This window comes from Panthera pardus, unplaced genomic scaffold, assembly GCF_024362965.1.
Source record: "Panthera pardus isolate Hobbes unplaced genomic scaffold, ASM2436296v1 HiC_scaffold_21, whole genome shotgun sequence".
Lineage (NCBI taxonomy): Eukaryota > Metazoa > Chordata > Mammalia > Carnivora > Felidae > Panthera > Panthera pardus.
This window is the reverse complement of record NW_026526777.1, coordinates 32,638,468-32,663,897: the sequence shown is the minus strand read 5'-3', so window position 1 is coordinate 32,663,897 and position 25,430 is coordinate 32,638,468. Positions and strand designations below refer to the sequence as shown.

General features: G+C 35.9%; 1 protein-coding gene across 3 annotated transcripts in view; it reads left to right on the top strand.

Annotated features, from left to right (window-relative positions):
• Positions 1-25,430, top strand: part of CRB1 (crumbs cell polarity complex component 1) — a 208,812-nt gene that overhangs the window by 131,485 nt on the left and 51,897 nt on the right. For all 3 annotated transcript variants that reach the window (XM_019430494.2, XM_019430500.2, XM_019430507.2), the window contains exon 6: positions 22,597-23,553. In XM_019430494.2, the coding sequence (XP_019286039.2) occupies positions 22,597-23,553 (957 nt within the window). The remainder of the gene's footprint in view (positions 1-22,596; positions 23,554-25,430) is intronic.

The following is a 25,430-nucleotide window of genomic DNA, read 5'->3' as shown; positions in this document are numbered from 1 at the left end:
AACATATAAAAGCAAGTAAGTGGAGAAAAGGTAGTTAAAAAAATAGGTCTACATTTTAGGAAAGGAATCAAGTCATTACATATATATTATATGTGTAATATATATAGTATATACATACATTCCTATAAAATACAGACACGTATATGCACTATGTATAACATATATGTGCATATATACAATAAAAATATATATTTTTTTCCAGGAGTCAGGAAATATTCAATTATCTATGTAGTTCCACATACGTTTTTTTTTTCCATTTGCAATGTTATTTCTAATTCATCCTCCATGATTATTAATTCAGGTGTCATCTTGAAGAAACTTTCCTTGATTTACCTCATGCCTTAAGGTGCACCTTCATCCCGTTCTCATGCGGTCAGATGCACATCTTTTGTGCATTACAATTTCACATTTAAACACTCTAATGGGTGTAACATTTAAGTTACTCTAATCCAAGTGTTGATTACTTTAGTTGTCACTTTTCCACAGTAAGATTGTGAGCTTCTTGATATCTTTCCTCGCTGCGTCCCCAGTCCCTTGTACAGTGCCTGGCTTGTGGGAAATGTTTAAACAGGATGGCAGATATTAAAGACTGGGTGAGAACATGGTTTAGTAAATCAAACATCTTATTTTGAATTCCACATGTTGTATCTACTAGTATGCATGCCTGGTTAAATTATTTAATCTCTTTTGAGATTTAAGTTCCTATAAACAAGGATTGTACTGCCACTTCCCTCAGAGAGTTATTATGACGTGTTAATTATCTACTACTGCTTAACAAGTCGTCTCCAAAACTCTGCAGCTTAAAATAACACTCATTTATTACTTCATAGCTTATGTGTGATACCTTTAGCTGGGCCCTCTAATTCAGTCTCTCCTATGGCTGCAATCGAGGTGCCAGCCAGAGTTTGGGTCTCAGCTGAAGGTTCAGTTGAGAAGTAATCCACTTCCAAATTCACTCATGTACTTGTTGGTGGGATTCAATTCCTTGAGGGTGGTTGGACAGAGAGCCTCAGTTCCTTGATGGCGATGGACCCTCTAACAATGATAATTTGATCAAAGTCATCAAAAGAGCCAGGAGATAGGGATCATTGGGGGCCATATTAGAAGTCTGCCTACCATGTGTGAATGCTGAATCAATAAAACCAAAAGGTCTAGCAAAATGTCTAATATATAGCAAGTACACAAGCAGCTGTTTTTATCTCACAGACAAATGGAACTAATGAATGAATGAATGGTTCTGCAGTTAGCCTGAGTCACCACTAGATGGTGGTACAACCTTCGTAGCATTGTGTCATTAAAGTGGGGTCAGCGATTTTGAGGGCAGGAGCCAACAGCTGAACCAGAAGTAAAAGGACATTTACAAACAATGAAATCAACAAAGATACATTTTTAAAACAAAGATGTTAAACACCCAATGAAGACTCTTGAATCTCTAGTGCTCTTCCAAAACCTATCATGCCTTTTTCTTCTAGAGTAAACCATAAACTATGCAAACAAAATAAACAAAAATCCCATTCAGCTTCATTTTGATAGATTTCTCATTCAGATACTCATCCAGCCCTGCTTTAAATTTTCATTGGGCTTGGGCTTTCATTTACTTGCGCTTTCAGAGACTTGGAAGCTTTTGTGGGTCTGTTTTCAGACATAATGTCTATTACATTTTTCTAAATCAAAGTAAAATATGATCATTGTAGAAAACTGGGAAAATCCAAAAAAGAACAAGGAAAATTAAAAATAATTCTAATCTCACCCAAAAATATTTTTGTGTGTTTCTTCTGCCTTCCTCTCTGTCTCTGTCCTCTGGAATATTTTCTAAAACTGTAATTTTGGTAAACTATGTAGTTCTGTAGAAAAATCTCTGGTTTTGTAAATCAGAGCTAAAATTTAAATGAAAAAGCAGGAAGAAGGAAAAGAAAAAGGCCTTTAGGATTTGATGGACAGAGATTTAAGTGAGAACTGGGTCCAGTTGCTCTTTGTGTGAACTTAACCTTTTTAAGACTCAAGTTTCCAAATATGTGAATATGTCTATTTTCTAGAGTTATTAAAAGGATAAAATGAGCTAATGTTCAGGACCTAGTACAGGTCTCAATTTTATTTTTTTTAATTTTTTTGAAGTTTATATATTTATTTTGAGAGAGAGAGAGAAACAGAGAGAATGCAAGCAGGGGAGGGGCAGAGAGACAGAGACAGAGACAGAGAATCTCAAGCAGGCTCGACACAGGGCCCGACACAGGGCTTGAACTCACAAACTGTGAGAACATTCCCTGAGCTGAAATCAAGAGTCAGAGGCTTAATGACTAAGCCACCCTGGTGCCGTGTGCCTCAATTTTAAATATTGCATGAAATGTATTATATTTTGTTTGCAAATAGTTTCTTTCCAATAGCTACAATTTTTGTTTTATCTCTTACTAAGATGACCAAACCTGATGACAAATCTCAAAAGGTATATTTAAATGTAATTATGTGCTCAGATTAATGTGTAGCTGATTATAATTAAGTATAATTAAATATTAACTCATTAGATTCATAATTTTACTTTACTCAGTTACCATTATTTGCGCATTTGGTAAAGGATGCACTTTATCATGTCGATCTTGCTTCCTTCCATTTCACTATTCCAGCAGAATGGTATTTTCTAGATATGGGGTTGTATGTTATTGATTTTTAGTACCTATTGAAAGTATCATGTTTTTGTTATTATACATATTGATGTATGCCACTGACAAATTTTCCAGTTTTAAGCAGTATCTGTATTTCTGGAATGATCATAATTTTGAATTGCTTCCTATAATGTGTTTTTTTAAAAAAACATTTTCTTATTCTCATTTTTTACATTTTTCATTATGATAAAATACACACAAAAAACTTTCCTTCCTCACCATTTTTAAATAGACACTTCAATAGTGTTACGTGCACTCGTATTATTGTGCATTCTCCAGAACTCTTTTCATCTTGGAAAACTGAAACTCTGTATCCATGAAACAACTCCCATTTCCCCCTTCTGCCCAGCCCCTGGCAACCAGCATTCTACTTTGTATCAATTTGACTCTTCTTGGCAACTCACATAAGTGGAATCATACAGTATTTTTCTTCTGACTGGCTTATTTCATTTAGCATATATCACATTTCAGCCATGTTGTAGCATGTGTCCAAGTTTCCTTCTTTTTAAAGGTTAAATAATATTCCATTGTGTATATATATTACATTTTGTTTATCCAGTCACCCAAAGGCAAACACTTGGCTTGCTTCCTTAATTTAGCTATTATAAATAATGCTGCTATGTTACGGATGCACAAATATCTTTTTGAGACCCTGATTTTAGGTCTTTCTGGTATACACCCAATGTGGGATTGTTGGATCATATGGTAATTCTGTTTTTAAGCTTTTGAGGAACCACTGTACTCTTTTTCATAGTGGTTGCACCACTGTACATTCTCACCAATGGTGACAAGTGTTCCAATTTTTCCACATCTTCACCAACCTTGCTACTTTATTTTATTTTATTTTATTTTATTTTGTTTTATTTTATTTTATTTTTTATTTGAGAGAGAAAGAGAGAGAGAGAAAGCAGGGGAGAGCGGAAGAGGGAGGGAGAGAGAGAGAGAGAGAGAGAGAGAGAGAGAGAGAGACTCCCAAGCAGGCTCCACGCTTAGCACAGAGCCTGATGCAGGGTTCCATCCCATGACCCTGAGATCATTACCTGAGCTGAAATTAAGAGTCAGATGCTCAACTGACTGAGCCACCCAAGTGCCCCAACACTTGCTATTTTATGCGGTATGTTCTTTTTTTTTTTTTTTTTTTTTGGTAATAGCCATCTTAATGGGTGTTATGTCACATGGTTTTTACTTACATTTCCTTTAATGCATCTTAAATAAACTTTTTATTTGGAATAGTGTTACATTTTCAGAATTATTTCAAAGACAGTACAGAGTTCCCCTATACCATACACCCCATTTTCCCTATTACTGACCTTTTACATTAGCTTGCTACCTTCACAATTAATGACCCAATATTAATACAGTATTATTATTAACTAAATAAAGTCCATATTTTGTTCATATTTCCTTAGTTGTCCCTGTTGTATTTTTTCTGTTGCAGAACTCTAGCTAAGATACATATTACATTTAGTTGGCACGCCTCCTTAAGCTCTTCGTGGCTGTTGACAGTTTCTCAGACTCCTTGTTTCTGATGACCTTGATGTTTTGCAGAGTACTGCTCAGGTATTTTGTAGGATGTCCCTCAATTAGGATTTGGCTGATGCTATTCTCTTAATTAAACTTCCTTCCTTTTGGAATGAAGACCACAGAGGTAAAGTGCCATTTCATCACATCATGTCAAGGGAACATGCTATCAATAGAACTTATCAAGTTGATGTTAACCTTGATCACATATCTTAAAGGTTGTGTCCTAAAGATAATGTTTGCCAGGATTTTTAAAAATGCACCTCTAATTTAGTTTGTTAATATCTTGTTTAGTACTTTTGATCAGTATACATAAATATGATTGGTTTATAATCTTCTTTTGGGTAAAACTAAGTTTAGATACTGGCTGTATGCTAGGTTTATAGTGCACTGAATACCTTTCTGTCTGTTTCCCAAAGAGACTATTGAGCGTGGGCATTATTATTAATTTATAAAAACTGTTTAGTGCCTGAAACTTTTGTCGATAGAAACCTCTTGCAATATTTCTCCTAGCTATTATATCACTCATATACTCTCTTTACAGTATTTTCAGATTTTAAATATCTGACTCCAAATTCCAAATTGTATTTCTCCATATATTTCCATTTCCTTCGTATCTGATTTCACAGGAAATTTGTATTTGTTCTTCTTGATTTAAATTTTTTTTCTTGAGAAAATTTATGTTACTTACTTATTTGTGTATTTATATGTTGTTTATTTTTATGTCTATCATTTTCCCTCCATGGAAATATAAACCCATAGCTCTTGAATCTTTCAATTCCACTGCATATTCTGCGTTCTCCTTCATTAATCTCTGCCCTTATATGATTTACCACTTAGGCTGATGTTTTTATTATTTTCTGTTTCCAAAGCTTAAAATTAGAACAGTAGTTATTTTTATTATGTGTTTATGACTTGCTTTTGAAAACAGGTTTAACTATTTTAAATGTTTTCACATATTTTACTATTTACTTTGTGTGTGTGTGTGTGTGTGTGTGTGTGTGTGTGGTAATAACACTTAACCTAAGATGTACCCTGTTAGCAAATTTTTAAGTAGAATATAGTATCATAGACTATGGGCATAATGCTCTAGAGTAGCTCTCTAGGACATACTCGGTTTTCATAATTGAAATTTTGTGCCTTTTGACTGCCATCTTCCCATTTCTCCCTCACCCCTGCCCCTGACAACAACCATTTTTTTCTCTGCTTCAGTGAGGTTGACTATTTTAGATTCCACATACAAATGAGATCATGCAGTATTTGTCCTTCTCTTTCTGGCTTATTTCATTTAGCACTTAGCATCATGTCCTCCAGGTTCATCCAAGTTGTCCCATTTGGTATAGGATTTCCTTCTCCCTTAAGGCTGTGGCATTGAGTGTAATGGCTTCTCTTTCATTTCTAATTTTATTTATTTGAGTCTTCTGTGTTTTCCCTTAGCTAGTCTAGCTAAGAGTTTGTCAGTTTTATTTATCTTTTTAAGAAACCAACTCTTAGTTTCATAAATTTTTTTGTTTTTATTCTCCATTATACGTACTTCTACTCTAATCTTCGTAATTTCCTTCCTTCTGCTAACTTTGTGCTTAGTGTGTTTGTTTTCCAGTTTCTTGAAGTGTTAGGTTATTTACTTGAAATCTTTCTTCTAACTTTTATGTAGGCATTTATCACTGTAAACTACCCTCTTAATCTTGCTTTTGCTGATCCCATAAGTTTTGGAATGTTGTATTTTCATTTTCATTTATATATATATACGTATATATATATACGTATATATATATATATATATATATATATATATATATACACATTTCATTTTCATTTTCATTTATATATGTTGTATTTTGTTGTATTTTCATTTTCATTTATATATATATGTATATATATATATATATACACATTTCATTTTCATTTTCATTTATATATATGTTGTATTTTGTTGTATTTTCATTTTCATTTATATATATATATTTCACTTTCATTTATTTATATATATGTTGTATTTTGTTGTATTTTTATTTTCATTATATATATATATTTCATTTTCATTTATATATATGTTGTATTTTGTTGTATTTTCATTTTCATTTATATATATATATTTATTTTCATTTATTTATATATATATATGTTGTATTTTGTTGTATTTTCCTTTTCATTTATATATGTATTTCATTTTCATTTATATATATATTTCATTTTCATTTATATATATATTTCATTTTCATTTATTTATATATATGTTGGATTTTGTTGTATTTTCATTTTCATTTATACATATATATATTTCCTTTTCATTTATACATACATATACGTATATATATAAAGAACACAGCTCAGGAACAGCAAAATGGAAGAGAGGCATAAGGCAAGGTGGTGGCGTGTGGACCTTCCCTCCCCTCTCTGAACACACGCCACTCAACCTGAACTTTGATATATTCACCAGCCTGCAAGTTCTCTGTGCCCCATGGTTTGGGGATTGCTATGGAAGCTGTATCACATAGATATGATTAACTACTGACCATTTCCGCCCTCTCTCCCCTTCCTGAAGGGTGTGGGGTGGGGACGAAAGTTCCAAACTTCCAAGGTTGGCTTGGTCTCACAGGTGACCGGCTCCCTTCTGGAAGCCATCCAGGAGCCCACCAAAGTTGCCTCAGAACAAAAGACCTTCTTATCACCCAGGAAATTCCAAGGGATTTAGGAGCTCTGTGTAGGACGCTACTATCTCCAATTTCACTCAGGAAATTACAAGGATTTTAGGAGCTCTGTGTAGAAACTGGGGTTAGAGACCAAATACATCTTTCTTATTATGTCACACATAACAACCAGTTCTCATGCATATTATCACAAAAATAGTGCAATCTCCTAAAATTTTCTTCATATCCCTTTATAAATCAAAATTTAAAAAGAGAAGTTATTTGACTTTTTAGAGTGATGTTTTCTTTCTTTTGTGGAGCACGAGGGATATGTGATGGATATATGATATATCCTGAGCACCAGGCATTCCTTTTTTCTTTACTCCTTCCTAAAAGAGCATTAATTTATTTAATAGCCCTCTTTTCCTAGCAGCTAGCTATCTCAGGGAAGCTGACTCCACTCTCAGTTCCAAAGGGTAATCCTATTTCCTCTCCCTACCTGACACTAGTTCCTTTAGTAATGGGTATGAGTCAGGATTTACTGATGGTTTCTAGGAGAGCTCTTATTTGTTCTTAAGGAAGAGCTATGGGAAAGATGTGAATGAGGAAGCATGTAGATAGAGTGCCCCTCTCATCCATCCTATAACTGAGAATAGCTCTGGGATGAAGCTGAACCTTTACCCAGCATAGGACAGAGCTGGTAGATAACTGAATCCCTAACTTTGTTGAGTTTTGGGGTCAAGCAACCACGATGGTGTCTTTTCTTGCACTTCCTCTTTCATGAGCTAACAAACATAAGCAAGTTTCATTTAGGTTTTATACTGTTTGATGCCAGATCATCCTAACTATACATGACCTCAATATGACATTGGTAGTGGTTTCCCCGCCTACCTCCACTCCCCCTCCTCTCCCCTCCTCTCTCCCTAGCAAGGATAGATAACAAGGGCTAGCAACAGCTACACCCAGTGTTTGCCTACAGAATAAATTTGTGAGCCATCATGGCACATGGTCATTGACTACCTTGGGTAACAGTCAAAGCTCCACCTCAGATGGCAGTAGGAAGACAGATCCTGCTCAATTTCAGGTAGCTGGTACTCCTCTGTTGCGAGACTGCTCAAGAGGGATTTTTACGTACCTGACAGAGATCCCTTAGACCAGTGGAATATAGGCAAAGTTCCAATTCCAGCCAGAGTTTTTCTCTCTCAGGCGGGCATACCAATGGCGCTTGTGGGAGGCATACATAAAGTACGGTTGTCTGTCTTTACTGTTGCCTTATCTTCTCTGCAAGTTGTAATTTCTGACGGCACGTAGGAAGACAGAATACAAGACTGGAAGAGGGAAATAGTCCTCCGGCTACCTCGAAAAAGCAGCTGGGTGGCGTTTGCCTGGTTTTCTCATTAGGACAGACCACAGAGGAGAACTGTGTCTTCTCACTGTCCCTTCGGGTGATGGGGTTTATGAAATAAGGCCAGTTATCAGTTCGGTTGCTACTTTTCTGTTTTGTTTTATATTTATATATTATATTGGCCTTGTTGAATTCCACTCCTTTGTTTTGTAGTTAGGAATTCTTCCCAGTTCAGAAAGTAGGTTATCTTTTAATTTTATTTTTTAGTAATTTGTTAGTCCCCATATGTTTCATGTCTTCATATATATTTTAGTGGGACAGGGATAGGAGCTATTAGACAGATGATATACAGATGGTACACCTGCTAAAAAAACGCCAAATTGCTATTATTGTTGATTACTGTCATGGGTGTTTACAGTTTTAAAACTAACTTCTTGCGATCAATATACAGTTAAATGTATGACAGATATATGGAAAGTGTAAAGAAAGAAAACTTTGAGAGACAAAATTGCATCCTAGTTAATGAGATGGTCTTTGGACACTGCCAGATCTGACTTTAAATTCTGGCTCTGCCCCTCGCTAATTCAGTGATCTTGAAAAATGTATAAGCTCAGTTTCATATGCAGTTTATGCAGCTTCATAATACTTATCTCACTATGAGGTTGTGAGAAATAGCCAGTGTTTTTTTCTTATAAATAAGTAATCTTTAAACACTGAGCACAATGATCTGAACATAGTATAGTAGGCATTGCTAATAGTGTGTTCAGTATTCTGCATATTTTAATTAAATAGCTTTTAGAATTTATATTTATAAAACCTATTTCTAACATAAGTTTAACATTTCAAATAGTTATTTTGTTAGTTTAATTTTTAAAATAATGAGATTTCTGGGGCGCCTGGGCAGCTCAGTCGGTTAAGCATCCAAAACTTCAGCTCAGGTCGTGATCTCATGGCTTGTGAGTTCCAGCCCCGCGTCAGGCTTTGTGCTAACAACTCAGAGCCTGGAACCTGCTTCAGATTCTGTGTCTCCCTCTCTCTCTGCCCCTCCCCCACTCACGCTCTATCTCTCTCTCTCCTTCAAAAACAAAACAAAAAAAAAAACCATTAAAAAAATGGGATTTCTGTTTTTTTAACCAAGCAACAAATTTAAAGCATTTAGAGAAACACGTTACCCTGCAGTTGTATGGTACTTTATATTTTCCAAAATATTTACGTATTAGTTGCTCATTTGATTCTCACAACAACATGTAGAGGTAAGCAGTACAATGAGCTCACTTCCCCTTTGCTATTGACAAAGCTGAGACTCAAAGCAACTAAATGATCTCCTGTAGAATGCACATTAAATAGAGCCATTACTAAAACACTTGGCCCCAAACACCTCCTTCCTCTTCTTTATTTACTGAATAGTCTAGTCATTAATATATGTAAAACAGTTAAGAAATTATGTCCGCTTGTACGAATAGCTTTTTTGACAAAAACTTTTTTTTTTTTTTTTTAATTTTAAGAATGTCCTAAGGATGAAATGGAAAAAGGATTAGAGGAAAAAGACAAAATGTGGAGGGAAATGCCCTGGTGCATATTGAATATGTTCTGTTTATTGTATGAAGGATGTAATGAGATGTAATCAGTTAACAAGCAGCATATGGATGGTCCATGGAATGTTAAAGACTTCGAATTTTGGCTAAATAGTAATTTTAAAGAAATATTTTGGTGAAGTAGTTTTAGATTTTTTAACAAGAAACCTTTATCAACTTATTTGTTCTGAAAATCACTGTCATTGGTTAAGGACAGTTTAAAATGTCAATCCCCCAATAAGTAAGTAAGTAAGTAAGTAAGTAAGTAAATAAATAAATAAATAAAATGTCAACTCAAAGCCAGTTTACCCAAATTGATACATTTTAATGGGTAGATACAATTTGTTTCTTTTAAACAGAGTTTCTTGGGCCTTTTGGGGATAAAATATCCCTTTGAAATTTTGTTGGAATTTTAGACCATGTCTGAGGAGCATCATTATCAGAATTACCTGATAATTCACATACCGGGTGATTTATCACATAGGCTTAATCCCGATTTATAGAATCAGTTTCTGGAGATGTAGTTTAGGAATCCACATTTTTTAACATATCTCCACTAAGCATTTCTTATTAGAGAGTCAATACTATAAATTCTCTACCCAGAAAATATGGAAAATACAGTAACAACAAATCACAAAATATTTCATATACTTTCAAGGGATTAATAGATCTGTAATGTCCATTTGTGGATGCTTTCGGCATCTATGAATGTCAGGTCCAAAACCCTTACTCATAAACTAGAATTGTCTTCTAATGCCTTAGACTCTACTTCTGTGCAGGAGGAGACTGGATGCATATTCGCTTGAATTTTGGAAACCCATGACAGTATTGCCTACACTTCAAACATATACACATTGTACTATTCTACAGTACAGTTTATAGTATGCAGTGTTGTATTCAATAATAAGTATATTAGAAAGTAAAGCTAGAAAGAGGCATTTACACTTACAAACCTTATAATACTGTTAAAGAAAAGCACATCACAAATATTAAACAATAAATAGCAATACAATGTAGTCTATGCTGAGTTCCATTTGGACAAGCCTCAGATGTTTGAGGACAGAGTGTGTCTGACAGTTATCAGGGAAGGCATTCCACAGAGTTAAGTGCCAACCACGCTGAACCCTGAAAGAAAGTTGGGTTTTGAATAAGTCAAGAGAGGGAGAGAACTTTGAAAGTGCTTTAATTTTTACTTTTCTAAAAGTATTTTAATACAGACCATTTATGTAGTGAACAGTGGGGGAAATAGTGCTGGTAGGGGCCGGGAGCGGGGTGGGGAAGGGGAATAAATAAAAGCCAGATTGTAGAGAGCCTTGAACGTCAGGTCTTACCAGGTCAGTAATTTACTTGGCCTTTGACATTATTTTTGTGGCTGTGCAGAGCAAAAATATTAATAAATTTGTGAGAAATGACAGTCAGTTCTGCTAAAGAATGTAAAGCCAGTTCTTACCGTGGCAGAGAGAAAGCAAACATTGCGTGGAACAGCAACACATCCAACCCAATACAAAGCAGGTTTTTGTAATTCACCATAACTCCAGTGTTTAATCATTCACTTTTGACAAGAAGAGGGAAAAAAAGGACCAAGCAAGAGCAGAGCCGTTTCTGATGATTTACTGATCAAAGCCAATTAGGATAGCTCTGGTTGAACTGGATTGAGTTTCTCTGAAATTACTTTTCAAAGTAAAGACAACAAGAGTGAGCCTGTGCCGTGCTGTATTTTCTACTTGTTAGTGCGGAAAAAAAAAAAAAAAAAAAAAAAAAAGCTAAAAATCACTTACCTATATACACTGAGCTTCAAAGTGCGACGTTTGAAGTGCAAAATCAAGTACAACGTAGAACTGAAATGCAAAGCTTTGTTGCAGCTATTTTGTCTTTCGTTTGAAGATCTCAGAATACTTTTCACACAATAGACTGAATCAAATCTTCCTCTGGGCTCAGAATTTTTTATCTGAGCTACCATATGGTTCTGAACAAATGTCAGGTCTGGAGAGTATGTGTATGTGTCTCTGCAATCATAACTTTAAAACAGTGTAATAACAAAATAGAACAAAAGACTGGATATGGAAGAAACAATCTCTTGCCTATGCTGCACACATACACAATCTTAATAAACAAAACAAATCACCAATCATACCACATTTTTCTGATATCATTCAGGTTGGGAGTGGCCCACATAAAAGAGCTTTTGAAATAGTACATTTTTATAATTCTTGTGGGAAAATTTGTTTTCTTTTAATAATTTTGTATTAAAATACTTCAGAAATATGTCACAAATTTTCTTGCGTTTCTGGATTAAAAAATATTACATGCAATTTGTATTTAATTGATGACTTACATTATTAACTTATGTCGTTGTCCTATGTTGTTTTGCAATGGGGCTGTAAAATAGACATTGATTTGCTTCTCTTGTCAATATCTCCAAACTGTTATACTTTCTAATATTATTTTATGCCAGCTATTGTTTCCCTTGGAGACAGTGTGTTGTAGGAAAAATACAATGGCTCATCGCAGGAGTTAATAGACTGGGGCACCGATTGCAACTTGGCTCAGTTTCATCATCTGTGAAATGAAGGTAGCAACATACTCTTTATCATTTATTGAAGTGATTAAATGACCACAAGGATGAAGTCCTTAACATAGTGCTCGACACAGATTTAGGACTCAGTAAGTGTTAGTTCCATCTACTCTCATTCACTTTCAACTATCTTTCAACCATCATTTCCTGTTGCTTGAAAATATACATGGTCGCTCCCCCTTTTCCCTTTCCTTTACTGATTCTATTTCATTGCAAGCTCTGATATTTGGTAATCAAGCTTATATTAGTTGTGTCTAAAATAATAACAAATGATGAACTAGGGCCTGAAGAAGTAGTTAATAGATTTTGCAATCTCTAATTTTTTAAGGTTTGTTTATTTTTGAGAGACAGAGAGACAGAGTGTGAGCAGGGGAGGAGCAGAGAGAGACAGAGACACAGAATCCAAAGCAGGCTCCAGGCTCTGAGATGTCAACACAGAGCCCAACACGGGGCTCGAGTTCATGAACCATGAGATCATGACCTGAGCCCAAGTCCAAAGCTTAACTGACTGAGCTACCCAGGCACCCTGCAATTTCTATTTTTAAACACAGAAACTTTTAGGATTTATCTTTATTCTTGATTATGTTCTGGATAGTTGAGATCACTAACATTGACCTCTGGAAAAAAGTGAAATTTAACTGTAATCAACATGGAGAAACTTTAGGAGTGTCATGAAACCTAACTGTCCTCTTAAGCAATTAAAAATGGAGGTAGGAAATTATGGCAAGATAGGTGGTGTTTGATAAGCATTTACAGAGACCCGAAACTACATGCTTTGAACAGTCTTCTCATTGAAACCTTACAGCAGTCCTTGGAGGAGCTTAGTGCCTTCCCCTTTTCATAGATTTCTAAAACTGTGACAAAGTTAGGAAGATGGTGGAGCTTATTATATTCTGCATATTCTCCACTTAGAAAGTCTCTGCTTCTATTATCTACTTAGAAATGATGCATACAGCATATTCTTTACTTAGAAATGATGACCGAATCTCAGGACTGCAAGAATCAGTAGAGGTCATTGAACTCTACAAACCACCCTTTCTTAAATGTTGTCTGTAACATCCTTTCTGAATTTGCACATCTTCAATGGCAAGAAACTTCCTGTCTCCCAAGACACCTGATTCTATGCTTGATCAGCATCAATTAAGAGAAGATTCTGCCAAGTGAGCATAAATATAACATCCTATGGCATCTTACCATTGATGCTTGTTTTCCCTGGCGGGACCAAATAAAACATGAGATGTCATGGGATGGGCTTTCAGCTACATGAAGACCCCTCTGATGTGCTCTGGTATTTGCTTTTCTCCAGGTTAAACCTCTTCATTTTCTTCAAGAATTTCTCTAATGACATGATTTCAGTAAGGTTAGTATAATATTAGCTTTCCTTATTGGAGTGTGCATCTTGTCCTCTTAAAGGACTCAAAACTTAATAAGAATATCTTGAGATCAAGACTAGAGTAACAGAGGGATTATCATTTCCTTTACCCTTGATGCCATTATTCCCCATGACAGCCCCAGAGCCGCGTAAAATTTTGGAAGCCACATCAACATGGATCCACACTTCAAAGGTAAATTGGGATAATAGACATGAAAGTAACCTATAAACTAATACATTCTACAAATGTTAATGCTAATTATTATTGGTTGTTAATTAAGTTTATTGTCAATTGAAACTTATGTGCCTTTAACTGATAAACTGTCTCCTCCATCCAGTTTTGTGGTTGCTTCATCTCAAGTGAAAAACATTAAGTCTTCTCAGGTTATGGAAAACTGTCTTGTTTAGTTCAAGTGAAAATTTTGGCTTACCTGTTTATTTCTATTCTATTCTATTCATTTCCTTAATCCCCCATTCATATTTTCTCCTCTTTTTGGAAACCTCAGAAATATATTAAATATATATACTTCAATATGCATGTATTCATATAAATTATTGTGTTGTTAATACATATGTATTGTGTTAAAGTTCTCATTTTCTTCTGTTTTTCATTTGGCGTCATGTTATTTAGCTCTATCCGTGGTGCTGGGTATACATCTGTTTGTTTTTTTCTTTCGCTTTTTTATTTTTTTAATGTTTATTTATTATTTTTGAGAGACAGAGACAGAGCGTGAGTGGGGGAGGGGCAGAGAGAGAGGGAGGCACGGAATCTGAAGCAGGCTCCAGGCTTTGAGCTGTCAGCACAGAGCCTAATGCGGGGCTCAAACCACAAGCCATGAGATCCTGACCTGAGCCAAAGTCAGATGCTCAACCGAATGAGCCACCCAGGTGCCCCTGTCTGTTTCTAATTGCAGTATACATTTCCAGGTTGTACATCCTACCTTTTTTTTTTTTTTTAATCCATGCCCTCATGTCCTACCCAATTTTTATGTACTCTCTCCAAGTTTGCTTAAATTCTAATAAAATTTAAGGACAAAATGTACAAATTTAAATTTTTTCTTTGATAAAATTCCTTTAAGAGTGCATCAGTTAAGCCTATAAAGACCTTTCTTGATCCTGATAACCATAACACCATCAGTTAGGATGCTTCTGGGTCACAAAGAAAATCCGCACCTGAAACTAGCTTACATAGTAGGAAAATCTATTATCTTACTTAACAAAGATCCCATTCTCAGTATCTTGCATGGTTTTTAAACTTATACCCCTAGGGCTGTAGCATAGCTAATGCAGTTCCAGGAACACATCTGTACAAGACAATATCAGGCTAAAAGTGCATATCTTTTTTATATTAAGAATAAAGCTTTTCCCAGACTCCCCTAACAGAACTCCCCTAGGATCCTATTGACCAGAACTGAATCACGTGCCCATGGCCCAGCTGGTAAAGGAGGTTATGAAAACACATATTTGTCATTTTCACCCTTTGTAGTAGGAGGCATGTTCTGCCCATAAGGAAGGGAGGTAGGATGTGTTGGGGAAAAGACTGCTGGGTAGGTAACCATCATTTCTGCCTCAGAGTAGTCATGATCTTTAACAAGTTCATGTTGCCTACAAATTTGGTAAGCAAGCCTTTTATATTTTGATCCAAATAGCTTGTATTCACGCTCACTCCCAAACAAACAAACAAACAAACAAACAAACTGTTGAAATTATTTGGAGTGACTACTATGCTGCAAGCATTCCATAAAATACATTTACATAAAAATAACTGTTTAATGTGCTTTTGGAGCACCTAGGTAGCTCAGTCAGTTGAGTGTCCTACTTAGGCTTAGGTCATGATCTCACGGTTTGTGGGTTTGAGCTCCATGTCGGGCTTTGCACTGACAGTGCAGAGCCTGCTTCGGATTGTCTGTCTCCCTCTCTCTCTCTGCACCTCCCCTGCTCATGCTCTCTCTTTCTCTCTCTCTCTTTCTGTTTCAAAACTAAATACACGCTAAAAAATGTGCTTTATTATGTCCACTTCGTAAGTGCAGTGCACTTATGAAGAAACTGCAGCTTAAAGAAAGCTATTTGCCCAAATTCTCATAGCCTTGTGAGCATTAAAGCTGGGATTTGAAACACATTATTTTGTGTGTGTGACCCTTGGTCCATGTTTATTCTACTTCATTCTGGCTTCCTGAGAACTACTAGAAACTCTCTGCAAGATGATCTATTAATAAGAGCTCTGAATATGTTTCCTCTCCTCCCTACCCCACCCTCAACAGCTGGCCTCCCCGTGGATTAACTTCCTCCTTCAGTCCCCAAGGTCCCTGTTGGCCCAAGATCCCCTATGACCGTACACTTGCAAAACGGCAGGCCGCATGAAGCAGGACTATGTGTAGTTTCACTCCCCATCCTATCTGCAGCTCCAGCACCTGTTACAAGGATGAATGAGTAATACACGAATGAAGAAACACACTGTCGCAGTGCCTTCTGCTTTACATCTTTCCTGCCTTATCATCTGGTTTCCATCACAACTTACCTGACCTCAGTTGCAGGGCAGATGTTTAAGCTGAGATGCTAGTCCACGACAAAGCACCAGTGACTGCCTCATGATATAGTCACCACCCCTCTCAGGTAGTACTCGCATCTTTTCTAAGGCTTCCGAAAGATGAGGTCTCAACCTAAAGAAATTGCTCTAATGGTAAAACGTTCAGGCACTGTGGTAGTCTGTGGGACTCAGTGACCTCTCAGCCTATACTGCCCAGGTGAAACTTCTGGCAGTCCTCAGGTTCCCCTCTCAGAAAATGTAAAAAATAAAAATAAAAAAAATAAAAAAAGTCAACAGCCAGTTACTCTAACTATGTCCCAAACACCTTACCTATTCAAATTATCCTGCTTTATTAAAATCGAATACCGTTATATTTAGGACTAATAGAAACTAGTTATTCTTTCATAGGGGGTGGAATTGAAGTTGGAGAGCACCACACAAATAACTCTTGGCACAATATCAGTGAAGTCTACTGAAAACTCCTGCTGTTCTCTTAATTTTTCTTTTCCATTCCCTGCATAGATATTCAATAGATTTGAAGTTGCCATAAATTTCTTAACTACTCATTTAAAAGCACGAGAGGAAAAACTAAAAAAAAAAACAACCAAAAACCCACCAGCATTTCCATTGTTGTAAAGAAAACTGAAATCAAGCTCTAAGTTTCCATAATAATAAGTCACCAAAAACACCCATCTGTATTTAGATTCCCCAAAACTAATTTTTCCATGATAATAGTGTCAATATTCAGTGGAGGAACATATTAACATTCACTAGTGTGACTTAAAAAGGGGAGGTGCCATGTGTTGAGTAGAAAGAATCTCTAAAAATACAGCAAATCTACTTGGTGAGCAGCACAAATGGGTCTTACACTAAGCCCCGCTGATCCAGCTTGGGGAGGAAATGAGTCAAGATTCAGTCCTCACACTCCACCTGAGAGAAAGAAGGTGACATTGAAACACAAGCCCCCACTTTTGCAAATGGTATGAGATCTTCAGGAACTGGCTTTGTCAACCCAGTAGGTGTTTGGATGGATCTCTCTTTTGGTCCGGAAAAATGTTTGGATCCAAGACACAAGGCTTTCACGTTTTAATGGCGATGCTCATAGGTAACCCCTCTTTTCTTGTTACTTGTATGAGCTAATTGGTGTCATTGTTAGAGTCTTTAAGGTGTTTATTTAAAAACTTATGTTAATGCTATAACAGATATTACTATCAAATGAAAATTAGAACTTTTGAGTAAGAGAAAGTTACTTAAAACAATGAGTAAAGGGAATGTTTATGCACTGAGCCCTTTGTCTTTATACTTAATTTTTTCTTGGATTTCTATTTATTAAAATTAAAAAATCTAAGTCAATTACAATGGAGAAAGATGAAACTTACTTATTTGTCTATACTTTTTGTAGAAATAATTTTTCATTAGATATTTCGTTATCTGTGACTTTCAATAAAGGGGAATGAAAGCGAAAGTCATTTTAATAGTCAAAGATATTTTTCTTAAACAAGCTCTGTGTCTCTTTGATCCATTAATATTATATGTTCTGATGAAAATATGGGATATACCAGGTAGTAAAATGTTTCCCTATCATGAATATCATTGAAATACAGTCTTATCATAGAACTAGACACTAAACTAAAAGGACTTTAGAAAAATAAAATGAAGTGACAGGTTTTAGTTAATTAAATAAACTGCCTTCACATAAACAAAATAACAGTAAACTTCAAGCAAGCCACCTCATACTATAAATACATGGACATAAATAACCAATTCATTGTCAACTAAAACCCAATTAGGAAGACTGAATGACACAGGTAATCCCTAATCCTTTTATCTTGATTGACAGCAGATCTTGTTCTTTACCAGTGGTCCAGTAGCCAATAAAAGAAGCTTCCATCTTTTTTCCACTTTCACTCTGTTGGGCTCATCCAATAAATATGCCCGATCTTATTTTACATTGGAGATGTTAATAGAACTGATTTTAAACAAGGCAAAAAGCATAGACTACTGCTCATTATTCTGCTTTTAATATCTAATTCTGTTTATTTTCTTTAGACTATTGACCTTAACACAAGTTTTCTCTCCTATCTTGTTTTTGGGGATTTTTCATGATAGTAAAATGTGAAACTAGCTTCTTTGCTTGTATTTAAAGGAAAAAATGTTATTGGTAGTTATTGTACGGAAGATCAAATGCGTAAACTTTAGGACTCATAAAAAGAAGTACAATAAGCAACAAAAGAAAGGACTAACATTTGTACTTACTTGCTAACCAAGGATAAATGAAGAGGTAAGATGGTAAATTGTAAGAACTGAAATGTCTTGTAGCAGACACTAATAATCTTAGGTGTGGACAAATTTAGTAGCTGTCTATGTGTCTTCTTGTATCTGGTTTCTTCTTGTTTTACTCTGTGACAAATCCTTGTGTCACTGATTTTTATGAGAAACCATGTTGGTGTTTCATTCAACAATTCCCCATTTTTCTCCACTGCATTTAGAAAATAAATGAACAAGCACATAAATAAATAAAGCAAAACAATAAAAATGATATATCCCCAGGGCTTCTCTAGTCTATCTTTAATCTTTCTGACTTAATTTTTTATACATAAATTCTCCATGCCAACTAGATTGACAAATCCACCATCACCTCTAAATGTCTTATACTTTTCCAATGTTAAATTATTGTTTATTCAGTTATTTCCACATACCTTTTTGTCAGTCTGATCCATACTTGAAAACTTGTATTAAATCCTTTCTCCTTCAAGCCTGCCTAGCCCAGCCTAGCCTGAGGAGAAATCTCCCTCGGGAGATTCATCACTGTTAAGTTACTGCTTACACAATTCACTTGGAATTCATCATATACTGTTTAGTGAAATCCCTTCAGTGATGTCTTACACTATCATTTCATTTTTTACAAAGTTTTCTTCAGTAAACTCATTGAGGACAGGGACCAGTTACTACCTCATGTTATCTACAGTATTTTACATATGGTAGATATGTAATCACTATGTTCAATGTTGAGTTTTCATAGCTAAAGATTTATGATTATTTCTGATTCAGTGCATTTCCCCTAAAACTTTATAGATTTTCTCTGCTGTCGCCTGAATTTGAGCCTCACATGTTAACCATTCATTGGGAACCTACTATGTACAATGTATTTTCATAAATGTGTACTGCTATTATAATGTAATTATAATGTAATATTATCATTGTAGGCATATCGAGGCCATGTCTGTCTCTTCTACTTTGCAGTCCTATGTGAGGATAGGGCACGGAGTAGATATTTGTAAATTTGACAAAACAACAAATTGAAGTTTCAAATAAGAGGTCAAGATACGGTCTCTGTGAGGTACCGAAGTGAATTATGAGAAAGACTCTAATGCAGAATGTCAAAATAAATACTAGTCTTCAGGCTTTGAAATGCTTATGCATTTTAAGCATATGTGAAAGTTCTTGAGAGGTAGTTTAAAGGAATGAGTCTGTGAAGAGACTTTTTTGGAGAGTCTTGCTGCTGTGCTGTGACTTGTACCCCACCACTCAGTTTTGGGGGTTGGAAGCTATATTTTAACCCCAAGCAGAGTGAGGCGCTTCAAGAAGAAATCTGGTCTCACCTAAATGTGGAGAAGGGGTCACAAGCATGGTCAACTTAGACTGGATTCTCCAGCTCTCTGAGGAATCTACAGAAGAAAGGGTGTGACTCTTCACCTAAGGCAGCAGGAAAGAGAAAGAAAGAAGTTCTGCCCTGTTGTACTGGAAAGTAAATGTGCCCGCCTCCAACCAGTCAAAGGCACACAAATTGTAAGGCCCACGTGGAAATCATGGTAGGAATATCAGTCAGTGGTCAGTGTGAAAGAGATCCTGTCTATAGGCTTCTGTCAGAAGGTGAAGGAACCCCAATGGAGAGAGTTGGTAAAAGAGTGAGTCTCAGTAAACCAAGAGTGACGGGGTTGGGGACCGGTAGTGTGGGAGCAGCTGGTCAAAGGAGAGGTAATGCCTGCTTCCCCCAGAGTCTCTGGTGCGTCAGGTGGAGGAACAGAACAAAGGAGGAAAAGTCTTCCCTCAATTAAATGTTTAAAGGCACTGTGGGGGAAAAAAACCCAAAGTATTTTGCTTTGATTATAACCCATGACTTGTTCAATAGTCTCCTTAATTAATGATTACTGATGAATTTTTTTTTTTGTTCTCAAAATCCTGTGAAAATCAAATTTAAGTCAAATATCTTCTAATATAAAAGTTTAGACTCTTCATAAATTCAGTTAAATTAAATTTGCATCGGAACACTCTTTTAGGATGTATGTCCTATATCAGTTTTTTTTTTTACCTCTAAGGATGAGGACATAACAAATCAGTTCAATTTGGTTTTATTTTTTCTGCTCATCAAGCTTTTCATAACGCATATGTGCTCAGCACTGTAAAGTGCAGTGGCTGGTTCTAATTGAGTTTATAAGACATTCACTCTTTTTATGGAGCTTGAAATATATTTGGATTAACAAAGATTGTGTGAAAGCAATCCAAGTAGTGTAACATGTAAGTACAATAGGATCCCTTCAAGGGTCTAAATTGCATACATAATGGCGGTGGGCAAAGATAAACATTGGATATATTCATCTGAAAATATGCCCCCCAAAAAACACCTTAGGTTTTGGATTGGATTAGATTAAATGCATTATAAATACTTTAATCACCCTACAAAGGTCATCGTTAATCAAATAATTCAAATATTAAGTACCAGGTATCAAATGTGAACAAGGCACCATGCTGTGGTTTAGATGTATTTTGGTGAATAAAACAGACATTATCCCTTCCTTTGTGAAGAACACAATATAATGAGATTCTAGCCTAATATGCTCATTATGGAAAGTTATGCAATTTGTGGGTCGTTCCATACACCCACACCTTCCAAACAGTCTCTCTCAGTGACCATAGTGCCCTTTGAATTTTGTCATTAGAGGGTATTTCTTTTGTTTATTACTTTCTAATAACAACCAACACTTATTGAGAATGTATTATATATCAAGGAATGTTATAATCATCTTATATATCAAGCGATATTATGATCATCTTATGATCATGTTATATGATCATCCTATATGATGTGAGATGTATTCAATCATTTAAAAGCCCTCTGAGGTACTACTATTAACACCATTTTGTAGATGAGAAAATGGAGACACAAAAGTAAATGTAACCTGTTTACAGCATAGCTGGGATTCAGATGTTTAACCCTGTCAATACGGAGTCTTTGATTAAATTTTTATAATTTAATTTTAATATTTAATATTTTAAGTTATCTTACATTTTTGTACTCTTAACACATACATTTAGGCATGGAATTAAATGGGAAAATAAGAACACACATTAGTAATAACAGTAAACGAGAATACACTAAATTATCAGTGAAAGAATGGAGTGTGTCAGATTAGATTTTAAAAACCCAGAAACCAGATTTGGGGGTGCTTTGGAGTTTAGACTTCAGTCTTTCTAAGCCTTAGTATCCTCCGTGAAAGAGAGCTAAGAATATCTGCACTGAAAACCTCAGAAGACCGTGGTAGGCACAGATACGTTATGTGGATGAAGGTGTTGGGGAAACCATACTGTGCTATACACACGTCAATTTTTGTTAACCTATTTGTTCATTTGAACCTCACAGGAAAAGCAATAGCCATCACTCTTGAAAGGTGTATTTCTTCTTGTTACTTTGATTACATGAATTCTAAGAATTCTCTAATTATCTTTCTTTGACTTGGAACCAGAAAAAAGTAAAAGAAAGTGAAGTTAAAACTATAAGACAGTGTTATGGGAAGTATTTCATGGTTTATACTAGACTTATGGAAAGGAGGAAACAGGGTCTTCTGTTCACCTTAGAAACTATCCATGGTGAGAGTTGTCTAGACTTTTTATATACCTGGCAAACTTTAGTTTTAGGGATTATGAAGAGGTAAAAACAAGATAAAAGGCAAAATCACCAATTTCGAGTACAATAGAGTAAAATCAGCAGCCTAGGACAGGGTAAACAATATCAGAGAATAGAGTCCCCAAATAAATAGTATGAACCAAGCATCACTGCCAAGAACAACCTTTTCCTCTTTTATCATTTTTTATGATATTGAGTTCCACAAAAATGTCTGGCAATAATGGTTTGAGTCAACCACTATACTTGGCAAATAACTTATTTCTGGAGGAAGAATTCAAGGTCTCCCATGACTGCACTTCTCTGCACAATGTACACAGAACGATATAATCAGTTTTAGCTTCCTCGATAACTATTCACATTTTATTCCATTAACGTCAAAAGCCTAAACTAGCTCTCCACTTCCAGAGATTATACATGAACATTATGTGAAACTTCTATTTCTGATCTGAATATATGGAATTTCAACGTATTCTTTGTTATTTAACAGGAATCCACTGTGAAGAAGACATTGATGAATGCTCTTCAAACCCTTGCCAAAATGGTGGTACTTGTGAGAATTTGCCTGGCGATTATACTTGCCATTGCCCATTTGATAACCAGTCGGGAACATTTTACGGAGGAAGGAACTGTTCTGATCTTTTCCTGGGCTGTACCCATCACCAATGTCTAAATAATGGAATATGTATCCCTCACTTCCAAAATGGCCAGCATGGATTCAGCTGCCTATGTCCTTCTGGCTTTACCGGATCGCTGTGTGAAATTGTCACCACACTTTCTTTTGAGGGCAATGGCTTCCTGTGGATCACAAGTGGCCCAGTTACAGCCAAGGGCTTCATTTGTAACATAGCCCTCAAGTTTCAGACTGTTCAGCCAATGGCACTTCTACTTTTCCGAGGCAACGGGGACATGTTTATAATGCTGGAGTTGCTAAGTGGCTACGTTCACTTGTCAATTCAAGCCAATAATCAGTCAAAGGTGCTCCTGTACATTTCCCATAACACCAGTGATGGAGAATGGCACTCAGTGGAGGTGATGTTTGCAGAGGCTGTGACCCTTACTTTACTTGACAACTCTTGTAAGGAGAAGTGCATCAGTAAAGCTCCTTCTCCATTTGAAAACGATCAATCAACATGTGCTTTTCAAAACTCCTTTTTGGGTGGTTTACCGGTGGAAACGAGCAGCAATGGCCTTGCTCTGCTTAACATCTATAATATACCATCCACACCTTCATTTGTAGGCTGTCTCCAAGACATTAAAATTGATTCAAATCATATTACTCCAGGGAACATTTCATCTGGCTCATCATTAAATGTCAAGGCAGGCTGCGTGAGAAAGGATTGGTGTGAAAGACAACCTTGTCAAAATAGAGGACGCTGCATCAACTTGTGGCTTAATTACCAATGTGATTGCTACCGGCCCTACAAAGGCCTGAATTGCCTGAGAGGTGAGAGATGGCTGGGCACCCAGGAATGCTATGCCTGAGAGCAGAGCAGTAACAAAAATACCCAGCCTGCTTCTCCTGTTAGGAAACATAATGACCCCTCAGTCCTTCTGCTTCTGGTTGCCTACTGATGAAAAAAAAGAAGAGGCTAGTAATGTGCATTAATTAATGTTGAGTGAATTCTTTAGATGCCAGGGCACTCATGCAGAGAAGTAAAAAAAAATAAGCTGAGAGCTCCTATCTAAATGAGTTTTCATCTTGATGAGTTTACAAAGTGCTATTACAATTTTACCATTTGCTACATGTCAGAAATTTATTATAAACCTATTTGAAAGAGAAATAATCTTTTTTGGGGAAAAAAACCATTAGACATGGAACTAGTCAATGTCTTGTGCATAGTAGACTCTTAGGAAATATTTACTCCCTTACTATCCTTTCTGTTTGATTCACACTTGCTCCAAAATAATGCTACCACTTAGCATTTTTATAGACCACCAGTTTTTTTCAGAGGCGTATTTTCCAGGGCTGCATTGGAGAAAACTGATATTCTGCCTAGGCATCCTAAGGGGAAAAAAATGTGGATGTGGATGGTAACAACAGTGAAATTTTAGAGAGACCATACACTAATTGATCTAAATTTTCTACCAAATCACACCTTGAAATTATTTCAAACTCCTTAACTTCCAACATCGTTCCAAAGACTGCTGTTGATAGTGATCAATACATACCTGTTTCTTTTTATTATTATTATCATGCCTTGAAAATGTCTGAGAGGTAATTGCAACAGACTGCTTTGAAGTTTAGCTGTAATTTACCCTAAGATTGTAGAGCAGCTTGAAATAGGACAACATCTGGTAAATAGTCTTCTCTGCTTTATATGAAGTAAAATTAAAACCAGTCTTAGCCTCTACCCTATTCCATGTATGAATGGCTAAGAGTTATTAGAAACTATTCATGGGTCTCCCCCCTAACCACAATATTCATTACAAATCATGGACCTGTTTGACAATGAGGTATGGCATCTACTAGCTCGATGTAATATTTTAAGTAGAATGGCAAGTTGTTTTGTGATTTTTTTTAAGGAGAAAAGGAGATATTATGCTGAGGCAATGTTCACTTTTTGAAGAAAAAATTAATTGACCCAAGGCAATATTTTTACTACATATACAAAATAACAAACAGATGCTGACTCGTTTTGACTGGCTTCCAAATGCAGCGACCCATGAGGTTACTACTGACCATGGTGATGCTAACTGTCCTGGTAAATAGTTTCAAGGGATGCCAAGCCAGTGGGTTCTGGTTTTCTTTAGTTTATTTTTTCCAACTTGGAAAGTTATGATGTTTTTAAACCAAATTTCTGAATTGGTTACCTGCCCCACCTCTCCCAGCTTCCTGATTCCCCTACATTATTTGAAACTGTTTAACCCTCATGAAAATGCTTGGCTTCAAAAATTGTCTTCGTAAGGAGGGAATTCTGTAAAATCTTCTCTTTCTGAAGATTCTTGGTATAAGTTTTAAGAAAAGTTATATTTTTCATATCACCTCAGTCATAAAACTAAAATATTCTGTATTTGCTGTTATCTGTGATATTTGCTGGGGAGCTTATTCTTGTTACAAAAGAGGCTTACAAGCTGTAATGAGAACATGGAGTCTTTCTATCATCGTGTATATATGTACAAGAGGGAGGAGAGGTACTAAAAATTACAAAGGCAAACTTCATTCAGTTCGTGATCTTGTTTCCATGTTTCCCGATCATGGTACACATTGCAATGAACAAGCAGAAATGGATAGATTTAATCGGCTGACTAAACATGAATGACATGGAGATTTCCAATATTTTCATATTGATCTTTTAAAAATAATTAAATGTCTCACTAAGG